General features: G+C 44.6%; 1 protein-coding gene across 10 annotated transcripts in view; it reads right to left on the reverse strand.

Moving 5' to 3' along the window:
* Positions 1 to 14161, reverse strand: part of LOC112266050 (dedicator of cytokinesis protein 10-like) — a 155312-nt gene that overhangs the window by 46734 nt on the left and 94417 nt on the right. For all 10 annotated transcript variants that reach the window (XM_042295808.1, XM_042295807.1, XM_042295805.1 and 7 more), the window contains exons 9-25: positions 11796 to 11881; positions 10727 to 10810; positions 10295 to 10453; positions 9587 to 9820; positions 9295 to 9417; positions 8224 to 8306; positions 7856 to 7978; positions 7496 to 7575; positions 6882 to 7069; positions 5356 to 5421; positions 5150 to 5242; positions 2970 to 3093; positions 2387 to 2508; positions 2062 to 2145; positions 1622 to 1714; positions 1183 to 1301; positions 969 to 1038 (exon numbers count right to left, since the gene is read on the reverse strand). In XM_042295808.1, coding sequence (XP_042151742.1) covers positions 969 to 1038; positions 1183 to 1301; positions 1622 to 1714; positions 2062 to 2145; positions 2387 to 2508; positions 2970 to 3093; positions 5150 to 5242; positions 5356 to 5421; positions 6882 to 7069; positions 7496 to 7575; positions 7856 to 7978; positions 8224 to 8306; positions 9295 to 9417; positions 9587 to 9820; positions 10295 to 10453; positions 10727 to 10810; positions 11796 to 11881 — 1931 coding nt within the window. The remainder of the gene's footprint in view (positions 1 to 968; positions 1039 to 1182; positions 1302 to 1621; positions 1715 to 2061; positions 2146 to 2386; positions 2509 to 2969; positions 3094 to 5149; positions 5243 to 5355; positions 5422 to 6881; positions 7070 to 7495; positions 7576 to 7855; positions 7979 to 8223; positions 8307 to 9294; positions 9418 to 9586; positions 9821 to 10294; positions 10454 to 10726; positions 10811 to 11795; positions 11882 to 14161) is intronic.

The raw sequence follows: 14161 nt of genomic DNA on the forward strand, positions 1-14161 counted from the left end.
CACACTGTACGTGTATGGCACACACACACACCTCATTACCACAGACCCAATTGAGTTAATTCATTAACAATGGTAACCACACGTACCCGCACCCACACATATTGCAACAATGCACGCACACATGCATATGCAACGTGCCAAAACACACACATGCTACACGCACACAAACACACACATCTGGTATCCAGCCACACACACCCACACGGCGAGAAAGCGCTGGTCGAAAATTGCCTGCTGCTAGCCCCACGAGCAGCATGCCAATCAGTTGCCATAGCAACGCCAGTTCCATTACAGTGGCCCTCCCATTCTTTCCTCCCCTCTTCTCCTTCCACCCTCCCTCCATTTCTCTTTCTGTCTCTCTGCCCCTCTTAAAGATCAATTGTAGGATTCTCATTTTCTTTCTACAAGACATGAACAATCTTGTGGTAAGCTGGTTCTATCCTCCATTTCCCTTACTCACTTTGTCTCTTCCTCTGCCTCTCACTCTCTTCTTAACAAGCATGCCTTGCATTCTTATTGAAAAGGCTCGGTGTCCTTGTTTGCCTTCCACCCGACACCCCCCCTTCTCTCTTCCCCACAGCCATGCTTGTCTGTGTGTGAGCTGAGAGCCGTGTGTGTGTGTGGCAGACTCTCTCTCGTCTCTCTGTATCCACAGTGTTCTGGGCACATTGCCCTAGACCCTCAGCCACACTCCTGCACTCACCACACCCCAAAGCCCCCACTGTAGCCCACACACACACACGTACACACAAAGCCCCCTTCTCTCCCTTCACTAATGAAGCTGTCTGTGAGTTATTCTCCTCCCCTTTGCTCTCATTAGCTCTCCTCACCTCACCTCTCCTCTTCTCCCCTCATCTCCACTCAGCCCAACCCCTCTCCTCTACCCTATGACACCACCTGGCTAAACTGCAGAAAAACTGCTCTTCCTGCAAGACAGGGCTAACATCCCAATGAAATGAGCACCATACCTTTATGTAGGAGTGCAGGTAGTGGTCAAGTTTTTCTTCATGGCACTTGGCAACAATGTGGACCAGCACCCTGGTGAAACACAAGGTGGTCACTCAGTCATCATCATTGTCTGGCAACATTAATAGTTGGCAATGTGAATTCTGGCAACATGTATTCCTGCATGATCCGGTGGCAGTGAGAGTGGAGTCCGTGGCCTGCAGTGCCTCATCCTACCTGGTGGTGGTGGTGGTGACTTCGTCGTTGTCGTTCTGGGTGAGGACCTTGAACAGCTGGTTGAAGAGCACAGGCAGGAAGCGAATTATCACTGGAATCTTCTCAATGCTCAGTAAGCCCTGTGGGAGAGAGAGAGAATAAAGAGAATCAGAGAGAGAGGTAGTCAGAGACAAAGCGAGGATAGAGAGAGAGAAAGAGAGAGAGAGAGGTAGTCAGAGACAGAGCGAGGATAGAGAGAGAGAAAGAGAGGTAGTCAGAGACAGAGCGAGGATAGAGAGAGAGAGAGGTAGTCAGAGAGAGCGAGGATAGAGAGAGAGAGAGAAAGAGAGAGAGAGGAAAGACGGTCAGTGAAGGGGTGTATAGTATGGGGGTAAAATGCAGAACGGAAAGATGTGAAGTCATCTCTCTATCCTCCCTCCCTTCCTTCATTTCTCCAGACCTTTAGGCAGTTGAGGAAGTTTGAGGTAGGTGATTGGGAGAGGTCCGTGTCTCGTTTTTGGCACTGTTGAAAGAAGCGGTTCAGGTGGGGGTCCTGGCAATCAAGGAGAGAAGACACAGTCACAACCAGGACCACCATCACTGAGTGATCGACTGTGCACAGGAGATAAGGACTAAATCCAGGAGCAAACTGAACTTGCATCCCAAAAGGCATCTTATTCCCTACATAGTGCACTAGTTTTGACCAGAGCCCTATGGACAAAAGTAGTGCACAAGATAGGATTGCGCCCCAAATGGCAACCTATACCCTAAGTCACAATGTGATAACAAGGATTGACTTGCTGGAGTTGAAACCCATTAAAGGTTGGTTAAATAAGATTAGTATTTTATGTTTTACTTGTGGTGGTTTCATGGAGTGGCAGGGTAAGTACAGACTCTTACCTGAGTATAGACTGTGGAGAGGACGTTGGTGGAGACCTTGAATATGGGCTTACCTCCGTCCACCCACTTCAGATCTGAGCCGTTCTGGGGGGAGAGAGGGAGGAAGGGTCCCTGAGCACCAAGGAGATCCATGCTTGCTTAACACTTTACTGTTGTTCCATTTGGTGTGCTCACTTCATACCTCACTCGCTCTCTTTTTTATTGGCATGACAAAACTTACATTTGTATTGCCAAAGCAACAATGCTTTCTCTATCAATTCCTGCATCTCCTTCCATCCAAATAATTTTTTTCTACTTTCCCTCCCTCCCTCCCTCCCTCCCCTACCTTAGTCGATCCAGGTTCTTTGACGAGCAGGTATCCAGAGGGCAGGCTACAGGCCACAGGGATGTTGAAATCCTGTGAGGCCAGGCGACCCTCTCTGAGCAGAGGCAGCCACGAGTAGCCCACTGCAGTCACACACACACAGTGCACACACACACACACACGAAAGAACACATGGGAAAACACTATACTGTATGTAATGTGTAAATCAAATCAATAAAATGTATTAATAAAGCCCTTGTTATATCAGCAGTTGTCACAAAGTCTTCTTACAGCAAGCTCAATCAGAAGCAAGAGCACAGTAGTATTGGCCTGTAGATGTAGCATGCACCATCACACTCCAGAATCCAATAACACAATCACAACAGTATCGAGGCGATGTTGCTGCACAGTGATAAGCTAACACCAACTAGCTACCATCCAATCCATTGACAAACTTGCCTCAAAGACATATATGCCATCTAACAGATGCTTTCATCCATACATTTTTGGACTGCGAGCCCGAAGCGGGAACCAAACCCGTCGCAAACACCATGCTCTACCAGCTGAGCCACACAGGGTCACAGCATTTCTCCTTCCTCCCTACCTGGGGTCTCCAGGGCCTCCTTCTTCTTGGAGTTGGTCTTGGTGTTGATGTCACAGGTCACATGGTAGAAGGAGAAGAGTAGATGGTGCTTCTCGTGGAGCTGGGTGGGCAACTCAATCTTCACCTGAGAAACAGAGGATGACACAAAGGACCATTTCAGAAACAGGCAAAAAAAAAAAAATGAAAATCACACATTATTTAAAGTGCATTTAACAAACGCCTCAATATATTAAAAAAATTATAATATACAGTGTACCAGTCAAATATTCGGACACCCATATTCATGAAAGGGTTTTTCTTTATTTTGACTATTTTCTTCATTGTAGAATAATAGTGAAGACATCAACACTATGAAATAACACATATGGAATCATGTAGTAACCCAAAAAGTGTTAATCTAATTAAAATATATTTTATATTTGAGATTCTTCAAAGTAGCCACCCTTTTTCTTGATGACAGCTTTGCACGCGCTTGGCATTCTCTCAACCAGCTTCACCTGGAATGCTTCACCTGGAACAGTTTGAAGGAGTTCCTACATATGCTGAGCACTTGTTGGCTGCTTTTCCTTCACTCTGTGGTCCAACTCAGACCAAACCATCTCAACTGGGTTGAGGTTGGATGATCGTGGAGGCCAGGTCATCTGATGCAGCACTCCATCACTCTCCTTCTTGGTCAAGTAGCACTTACACAGCCTGGAGGTGTGTTGGGTCACTGTCCTGTTAAAAACAAATGATAGTCCCACTAAGCGCAAACCAGTTGGGATGGCGTATCGCTGCAGAATGCTGTGGTAGCCATGCTGGTTAAGTGTGCCTTGAATTCTAAATAAATCACTGACAGTGTCACCAGAAAAGCACCATCACACCTCCTCCTTGTTTCACGGTGGGAACCACATATGCAGAGATCATCTGTTCACCTTCTCTGCGTCTCACAAAGACACAGCGGTTGGAACCAACAATTGCAAATTTGGACTCATCAGACCAAAGGACAAATTTCCACCGGTCTAATTTCCATTGCTCGTGTTTCTTGGCCCAAGCAAGTCTCTTATTGTTGTCCTTTAGTAGTGGTTTCTTTGCAGCAATTCGACCATGAAGGCCTGATTCACGCAGTCTCCTCTGAACAGTTGAGATGTGTCTGTTACTTGAACTCTGTGAAGCATTTATTTGGGCTGCAATTTCTGAGGCTGGTAACTCGAATGAACTTATCCTCTGCAGCAGAGGTAACTCTGGGTCTTCCATTCCTGTGGTGGTCCTCATGAGAGCCAGTTTCATCATAGCGCTTGATGTTTTTTTGCGACTGCACTTAAAGAAACTTTCGAAGTGTGTAGTGATGGACTGTCATTTCTCTTTGCTAATTTGAGCTGTTCTTGCCATAATATGGACTTGGTCTTTTACCAAATAGAGCTATCTTCTGTATACCACCCCTACCTTGTCACAATACAACCGATTGTCTCAAACGCATTAAGAAGGAAATAAATTCCACAAATTAACAAGGCACACCTATTAATTGAAATGCATTCCAGGTGACTACTTCATGATGCTGGTTGAGAGAATGCCAAGAGTGTGCAATGCTGTCATCAAGGCAAAGGGTGGCTACTTTGAAGAATCTCAAATATAAAATATTTGGTTACTACATGATTCCATATGTGTTATTTCATAGTTTTGATGTCTTCACTATTATTCTACAATGTAGAAAATCGTATATATATATAAAGAAAAACCATTGAATGAGTAGGTGTGTCCAAACCTTTGACTGGTACAGTATATATATATATATATATATATTAATTGACAAGTGGCAGAACTGGTGTCACAGTGGTGAACAATCAACTGAGCCACTAAGTTCCGTGGTGAAGTTTCCCTTGGGTACAGATCTCGTATAATCTTCCCCTTCCCCCAATCCTAACCAATAGTGGGGGAAATACAAAACTGACCTAAGATCAGCATCTCAGGGCAACTTTATCCTACACCTGACACTACACGGTGAGGGCTCTAGCCTGGTATGCACATGTCTGATTGTGCTTCAGCCTCTCAAATTCATGATAATGAGCAGAGTTGGCCTAGGCAAAAACAAAACTGGCTACCAGGCAATTAGAGCCCTGCACATGCCCCTTCCAATCAATCTCTTCCCATTCCTCTCCCCCTAGCCATACACCTCTTCAACACACTCATTCCACACTCACCTCATCATAGAAGTCTGGGTTCTGGGAGTGGTGAAGAACCGTCGAACAGGCTGCTGTGGTGAAAACTGGACCCCCAGGCTTGCCGTATATGCACTGAAGCAACAAGTAAAAAAACAAATGAAGAGAAAAGTGAAGTTTTTCAAAAAATGCACCATGATACTCTAAATGCTATCAATGACAAAGAAGATATTGAGAAGATACTACACCTTCAAAGGTTTGGCAACTTCCTCATCTGAACTCCGAAACTCCACATAGACTGCAAGGTTACGAGCCTGTGAATGAAAATGACGTTGTTAGATTTAATGCGTGTCTGCAAAGAGGTACCATATGTGTACAGTGTGACTTGTGTGTCTACTACATGTCCTTTCCTTCATATCTAGTACAGTTTTCACAATACCAGTATCACGATACCAGCATATAGGTTTCCTTGCCATCATATTTCTGAGTATATCTAGTATAGATCACAAGTGATGTTTGATAAAGTACGACTAGAATTTATATATAAATGCCTGGATTACTTTAATTTTGGTGAATTTCTTATACAATGGGTTAAAGTTATGTATAAGCAACCCCAGATGTAAAATCGTAAATAATGGTTACTTCTCAGAGAGTATTGAGCTTTTAAGAGGAGTAAGACAAGGCTGTCTGTTGTCTCCATATCTATTTATTATGGCCATTGAAATACTAGCTATTACAATTAGATCCAACAAGAACTTTAATTAGAAATCCAGGGGATAAAAACAAAAGTGTTAATGTTTGCTGATGATTCTAGTTTATTCTTAAGTCCACAATCTGGATCCCTGCACAGTCTCATTGAAGATCTTTATCACTTTTCTAGCCTCTATGGATTAAAACTAATTATGACAAGTGTACCATATTACATATTGGATCGTTAAAAAATACAGTGTTTACACTACCGTACCTTACACTAGGTTGCAAAATAAATGGGAGATTTTCAATGTACCAATTCCATAGCACATGGTTTTATGAACTGGTACAAAAAACTACACCTAATTCGAACCTTCGAGTTTTTCAATTTCAATTATTATATCAAATTCTTGCCACCAACAGAATGCTATATATATGGGGCATACAACAATCTCAGCTCTGTAGATTTTGCTGTGAAGAGACAGAATCACTAGATCATTTATTCTGGTATTGCCCCTATGTAGCTTGTTTCTGGTCACAGGTTCAGGAATGGTTAAAAAAATCTACATGCACTTAAAATTAACCTTACAAATAGCAGTGTTGGGCGATTTGGAAAGCCATAGTCAGTCAATAAATAATATAATAATACAGGTAGGAAAGGTTTTCATCTTTAGCTCACAATCTGTGGATAATATATGATTAGAAAGGTTAGATTTTTCTGTAAAACATCACAGCACAATTGAAAAATATATGGTACATGGAAACCAAACAAGGGTGGTCTATGATGATAGGTGGGATGGGCTGAGAGAGGTGGGATTAAAGAGCTGAGGTCTATGGTGATAGGTGGGATGGGCTGAGGGTTGGGATTAAAGAGTTTATGTTTGGTAATGTATTATTGTTATGCGACTGCTTTATATAAAAGTACCATGTATATGTAACATGTATATGTAAAATGTATGTATATGTAGAAAAACATCTGTAAAAAAAATAAGATATTTATCCTCCTGGTGGAGGGGTTAATAATAAATCATAAAAAATAAAAATAAATTACAAAGTGGTGTGTCGGTTTGGGTGGTTACGGTACCTTGGCGAAGCTCTTCTGGCTGTCGTATTTGAGGTGTCGGGGGTAGACGTAGACGTGGTTCTTGTAGACGTGGTGTGGCTGGGTGAACTTGGTGGAGTCCTGGACAAACTCCTCCACCTCCACGGTGGCCTGGTGCTGGCTGCAGTCCTCGAAGGGCTTGACAGGCACATAGGATGACGTCACACAGTCTGCAGACAGAGAGAGAGAGAGAGAGAGAGAGAGATACATATGTAATACATGTAACACTGATGGCTATCAACAGTAGAGAAAGAGAGGTAGAAAGAGAGATAGAGAGAGGAAGACAGGGGTAGAAATAGAGAGAGAGGGGAGCGGTAGAGAGAGAGAAAATAAGGAGAGAGCGAGAGAGAGGGAAAATGAAGAGAGGTAGAGAAGAGAGAAGACATTTGTAATACATGTAACACTGATGGCTATTCAACAGTAGAGAGAGAGAGGGGGGGGGGGGGGGGTGGAAAGAGAGAAACGAGAGGTAAGAGGGAGAGAGAGAAAGAGAAAATAAAGAGAGAGAGAGAGAGAACAAGAAAGGGAGACATGAGGGTTGTTGAAGTGAGAAAGAGAAAAGAGAGAGAAAGAGAACATAAAAGTGTTGGACTAACTTGGATGCTCCATAGGGACATAATCCACTGTGATGTCCAGGTTCCCTGGAATGGTCTGCAGTTTACTGGTCTTCTCAGCCCTGCAAAGACACAGAGAGAGCCAAGGAATGAGTGAGCAATGAGCACCATACATTCTCTAAGACTAGGGGCAGGAGTTTTCCAGGTCAGATTAGGTAGTCATGATAAACTCTGGACCATGGGTTGAACTGACAGTAGTTGGTCTGCATCCCAAATGGCAACCTATTCCCTATATAGTGCACTACCTTCAACTAGAGCCCTATGGGCTCTGGTCAAATGTTGTGCACTAAATAGGGAATAGGCTATTTGGGACGCAATCTTGATGTCTTTTTGGTGCCTAACCTCCTGTATTCAGACACCAGCTTGATGAGATCTTCGGTGGAGATCTTGTTGCTCTCCTGTTTGAAGAGGGGCGAGAAGCGAGACTCCCGGTCCACCGTCCCCTGATTGTCCTTAAACACAGACCTGAGATAGACAGAAAGACAAGACAGACAGGCAGAACAGACAGGAACAGGTGAGACAGACAGATGGACGGATGCACAGACAAGACAGACAGACAGGAAAATAGTTTCGAGTGTAAGATACTTAATTACCTACACCTTTATAGACATCTGTGTGATGCAGGTTGCTCATTAAAGGAGAAAAGGTCAATAAATGGATACGGAGTGAGTAGGATTACAGAAAACACAGTGTGGCTCAGTGTCCCTCACCTGATGCACCAGGCAAAGGGCATGTGGTACTTCCCCAGTTTACTGCAGAACTGCTTGTTGGATTTCAGCATCTTCTGAACCGTCTTCAAAGGGACAAGAACAGAGAGAGAGAGAGATGGAGAGAGAGGGGAGCAGAGTGGGGGAGAGAGAAAGAGCGAGAGAGTCAGAGAGAAGGAAACATTACTTTAAAAAGGGGCAGCATTGTTGATATTCTTGAAGTCTGTCGGTGGGTTTCGGGAAAACACAGAAATGAATGATCCTCGACGTTGATAAATTGCAAGTCTAAATCAACTCCCGTCTGCTCATCCAGTCAACTTCCCAAACAAAGGCCAGGATTTGACTCTGTGGAATTCTATGGGGGCGTCTTGGAAAAAAATCTTGGAAAATCTGAGGAAAAATGTATTTCCAAACCATCTGATTTTCTGTGTGATTAAGGAGAATTTAAATAGAGCTTTACAAGAAATCTCACTGGAAAGACCTTGTAAAGGTTGTGTATACCACTGTTTCACTACTAAGGGCCAGGGGAAAACAAGCTCTGTTTTACTGTACGTTGTTCTACACACTAACTCCCCTCAACTTATGTTCCATAATAGATTGTCCAATAGGTAGAGTTTACACAATTCCTGTAATTTCCCCAAATGTCACATTTTTTCCAGGTTGGAGGATTCATAGATTTCCTGCTTATTACCTCCTGATTCCCAGATATTTCTAACCTGGATTTGTAGTTTTTATTGGTTGCAAGTCTAGTAGTATTTCTTTCTTTTTTTAGCTATTAATAATGTAAGTTTAAGTTTTATATTATTGTTATTTCATTGTTATTATTACAAATTATTTGCCATATTATTCTTGTTTCTAAGTAGTTTTTTTTGTGGGTTTTTTTGGACACTTGAAAACGAGATTGTGCATCTCAAGAGATTCCATCCCGCAAAACTTCAATTAAATAAATAAATACATTTCTGGGGAATTTGGGGAAAGTTACCTGAATTTTGCAACCCTACCCATAGGTAATAGACTATAAAGGTGAGGGGTGGTAGTTAGAGAGAATTGAACTGTGATGTAGAGTTGCGTCACCTTGCTGGAGTCTGTGTTTTTGATGTACGGCTCTGTTCCCACGGCGATATTTCCCATCAGCACCTTCTCCACCCTCGCCACTAGAACAATGTCCGTGTGGGGGTTTGTCACAGAGAAGATGGCCTGCGTACACACACCACACAACACACACACACACACACGAAAGGAGTAAGTATCTCTCTTTTCTCCCTATGACATTCCCAGTTCTGCCCTATCCCCTCTGTGTGTTGCTGAAACTGATCCTAGATTTGCACCTTTGGGAAACTTCCTCCGGAGCGTTGCTGTAGCGTACCTGTTTGGGGAAGCGGAGCCAGTCGTCCAGGTCCAGGCTGAGATGACAGTCTCCAGGTCTGTTCTCTGCAGGGGAGCTCAGGCCATTCTCCTGCCCCGCCCCGGGTCCTCCCGACCCAGCTCCACCCAGCATCTGACGCACCGTCTCCTGGTTCAGGTCAACATGGAAGTCGGCCGACACCTTCCTTCCCTCACGCACATCCAGCAGGGCCACAGTCACAAAGAAGGGCTCAATCTGATGGGGATATACTACATGTGATGAGCACCAGGGATTTACCAAGGTTTTCCAGCACACAGCTTTGACATGCTTGCTATGTTGTTCTACTGCACTTCAAACAATTTGTAGGCAGGTTGATTAGGATTCAAACCTTCTCTCTTATTCCTACTCCCGTATGCATTAGCATATGAGTATTGCACCAAGCAAATCATTCAAAAGATTAACACTATTCACTTTTCCAGTGACCACTGCACTCAATAGCTGATCTCGGATCATCCATCGCAGCACAGTAAACAACAGAGTGAAAAGTGTTTTGACCATTGAGCACTATCAGTTATGTAATACATGAGCGCATCTCAATATCTGCGGCGCTGTTAGTTGCAACGTCATCATGCTAAGTCGACCTTTAAAAGCTGCGGAGAACTGTACGTGCGCGCGTGCAAGTGAGCGTGAGATGGTGGTGGTGTACTTGTGGTTTTAAGCGGGTCTTACATTGGTGACCGGACCAGTCTCGGTCTCATTGATGCAGCCCTGCAGCGTCAGGTTGAGGGATCCACAGGCGATCATCAGTCTCCTCCCCAGCTTCTCCTCGAAGGGACGGATTGGGAGGCCCTCACCCCTAGGGTACTCCTCACGCGGACTCCTCAACACCTGACACAGAACCAGACAGCATCAGAGGGGCACACAATTGGACTATCAGTGGGCAGCGGGCTGAAGTTGAATGTGGTGTGTAAGCACTGGTCTGGACCAGAAGCCTGCAGACACAGAGGCCCTCCTGGGACAGAGATTATCATCCCTGACCTAACAGTGCTTAATTAACAGGTGAATTGTGCAGGACTGTACCACCAACAGTTCTGCACAAGGTGTGTTAACCCCTATAGGGTACCTACAGTGTCAGTGTATTAACCCCTAAACACTACCTACCGGGGTGTCAGGGTCCAGGGAGAACAGGTTGAGCCTCTCTTCTCTTCTGGCCGATCGGACCACCTCCTCAGTTTCAGAGAAATACTGAGAGAGAGAGAAGATATCCCCACAAATAAAATACAGAATATACAGAATATGTATTAAAGGAGGACTACAGGAAAAGGAGGACTGAGTACACCCCATTCTCATTGATGGGGCTGTAGTGGGGCAGGTTGAGAGCTTCAAGTTCCTTGGCGTCCACATCACCAACAAACTAACATGGTCCAAGCACACCAAGACAGTCGTGAAGAGGGCACGACAAAACCTATTCCCCCCTCAGGAGACTGAAAAGATTTGGCATGGTTCATCAGATACTCAAAAGGTTTTACAGCTGCACCATCGAGAGCATCCTGACGGGTTGCATCACTGCCTGGTATTCTTGGCCTCCGACCGCAAGGCACGACAGAGGGCAGTGCGTACGGCCCAGTACATCACCGGGGCCAAGCTTCCCGCCATCCAGGACCTCTATACCAGGCGGTGTCAGAGGAAGGCCCTAAAAATTGTCAAAGACTCCAGCCACCCTAGTCGTAGACTGTTCTCTCTGCTACCGCACAGCAAACGGTACCGGAGCGCCAAGTCTAGGTCCAAGAGGCTCCTAAATAGCTTCTACCCCCAAGCCATAAAACTCCTGAACAGCTAATCAAAAGGCTACCCAGACTATTTGCATTGCCCCCCCGGAACGCTGCTGCTACTCTCTGTTATTATCTATGCATAGTCACTTTAATAACTCTACCTACATGTACATATTTACCTCAATTGCCTCGACACCTGTGTCCCCGCACATTGACTCTGTACTGGTACCCCCTGTATATAGCCCCGCTATTGTTATTTACTGCTGCTCTTTAATCATTTGTTATTCTTTATCTATTACTGTTTTTTTGTTGGTATTGTTTTTTAAACTGCATTGTTGGTTAAGGGCTTGTAAGTAAGCATGTGACAAATACAATTTGATTTGATTTTAAATTAGCATAATACAAGTAGAAGCATTGATCATTTTTTTACGGGTCAAATGACATCTCCACATACCCACCTTGGCCAGCTCAGGGTTGATGCCGTTCTCGGTCACCTCTTCATTCTCAGGTAAACACACGTCGCTGAGAGACAGATCACAGACGTCTGGTGGGGAAAGAGACAGACAGTTACAGTCAATATCTCCGGTGAAATTCATGTCTCCCATTCCTGTTAGTATTGGCTCATTTCCTCTGGTCTTCAATGACAGCTATAGAATGAGAAGGAGACTGCCAGGCTGTTGTCATGGAAGCCGCCATACCTGAGTGTGTTCTGAGAGGGGTAAAGGTGGGGAGGAGGGGGGGAGTAGGGGAGCGCTCTCTCACACCGGCCTTCCCTGGCCTCTAATGGAGCTTACTGTATGTGTTTATCCTCTCACTACCATCCCTCCATTCAGTCAGTGTAGGTCAACCTTTTATGTGGTACTGTAAAAGAGGCCCCACACAAAGAGAGGGAGGGAAATAGACAGCTGTTTTCTTTCACATAGAGAGAGAGAGAGAAGGGGGAATAGAGAAAGAAAGAGAAAAAGAGAGAGAGAGGGGGGGAATAGAGAAAGAACGAAAGAGACAGACAGAAAGAGCAGAAGTAGTACAGAGCCCTGAATGTGTATTAGGTCTGCTGATGCTGCTCTTCTTCTCTCATTGCATGGTTAAACAGAACAAATACGACCTACGAAGATCGATCCAGATTCCGAGACACAAGTATAGGGAGAAAGTGGAGGAGCAATTCTGCGTGTCGGATACTAGTCATGTGGCAGGGGTTTCTAACGATCATGGATTACAAAGAGACAGCTAAACACTGTTTTCTCACGGTTCATGCAAAACGACTCTGAGCTGCCGAGGAGAGCCCCGGAGGACAACAAGGGCTACGTGCTTACGGTTTGGAGGAAGTCCAAGTCTAGTGGTTAGAGCGTTGGACTTGGACCGAAAGGTTGCAAGATCGAATCCCTGAGCTGACAAGGTACAAATCTGCCCTTCTGCCCCTGAACAAGGCAGTTAACCCACTGATCCTAGGATGTCATTGAAAATCTGAATTTCTTCTTAACTGACTTGCCTAGTTAAATAAAGGTCAAATAAATAAATAAAATGTAAGTCATTCAAACGTGTTGATCCTCGCAAAGCTGGCGGCCCAGGTGGCGTCCCTAGCCACGCCCTCAGAGCATGTGCAGGCCAGCTAGTTGTTGTGTTTTCTGACATTTTCAAACTCTCTCTAGCTATCATCCCTGTGCTCAAGAAAGGGAAAGTAACTGAACTGAATGACTACAGTCACTTCCGTCATCATGAAGTGCTTCGAGAGTCAAAGACCACATAACCTCCTCCTTCCCTTGACACACTCCACCCTCTCGAATTCGAATACCGTCCCGACAGATCCACGGACGATGCGATCACCATTGCACTGCACACCGCCCTCACCCATCTGGACAAGAAGAATGCATACGTGAGGATGCTGTCAAATCGACTACAGCTCAGCCTTCAATACCATAGTGCTCTCTAAGCTCACAAAAGCCCTGGGACTGAACTCTTCCAATGCAAGTGGGTCCTGGACTTCCTGACAGGCCGGACCCGGGTGGTGAAGGTAGGCAACATTACCTCTTCCCAAGGGTTGGAACCGGTTCAGGGAACAGAACCGAAAACCGGAAAATAAGTCATTTTTCAAGGAACCGAAATGGAACCTGGAACAAAAGTGACCCATACTGTTCCAGAAGAGAACTGTTATTTTAAAACATGGAAACCAGTAATAACTCTTTTACATTCCAGACACGCAACAAAAGCACCAAATGCAAAGCCCCCAATCTGTCACTCAGAAACTTATTCCAGCATCTGTCTACGAGCCGAAATCTTTGTGTATGTGTGTTAAGGCTACCTGCCCATCCCCCCTCCGAAGCATACTGCAGGCCACTGTACTGACGTTGGAAGCATGTGAAGATGGGGAGAGAGATGTTTTATTAGCTAGAGAAGAATGGATTCACTTTTTCAATACTAGTTAAAGGATTAGTTAGCATGTTTCACGTTGGATTTATTAACTGCAAAAAAGGTAAGACGTGTTTTTAATTCTGGCGGCGCTCTCACAAGCTTGTTTGCTTGATAACGCAAGCTTGTTAGCTAGCTAGCTCAAAGGACATTCAAAGTTCCTTCATACAGTAGAAGCCGCTCCTCCTGGGTATAATTCTGCGGGCCTAATTAAGATAATGTAACCCTCTCGCTCTCTCCCCACCCTTAACATTTCAGTCTCATCTTGAGCCATAGGCTACACTTGTCTTTCCATGACACATGTAAACAACTAGCTTGCCTGCTCTATCCTCACTGATTGGTGAATTAATGTAATGAGCTAAACGTTTAAAAAAAACTGTAGATTTCACAAGGTTAAAAAAAGGAACAGAAAGGGTAC

This window comes from Oncorhynchus tshawytscha, linkage group LG13 (genome assembly GCF_018296145.1).
Source record: "Oncorhynchus tshawytscha isolate Ot180627B linkage group LG13, Otsh_v2.0, whole genome shotgun sequence".
Classification (NCBI taxonomy): Eukaryota; Metazoa; Chordata; class Actinopteri; order Salmoniformes; family Salmonidae; genus Oncorhynchus; species Oncorhynchus tshawytscha.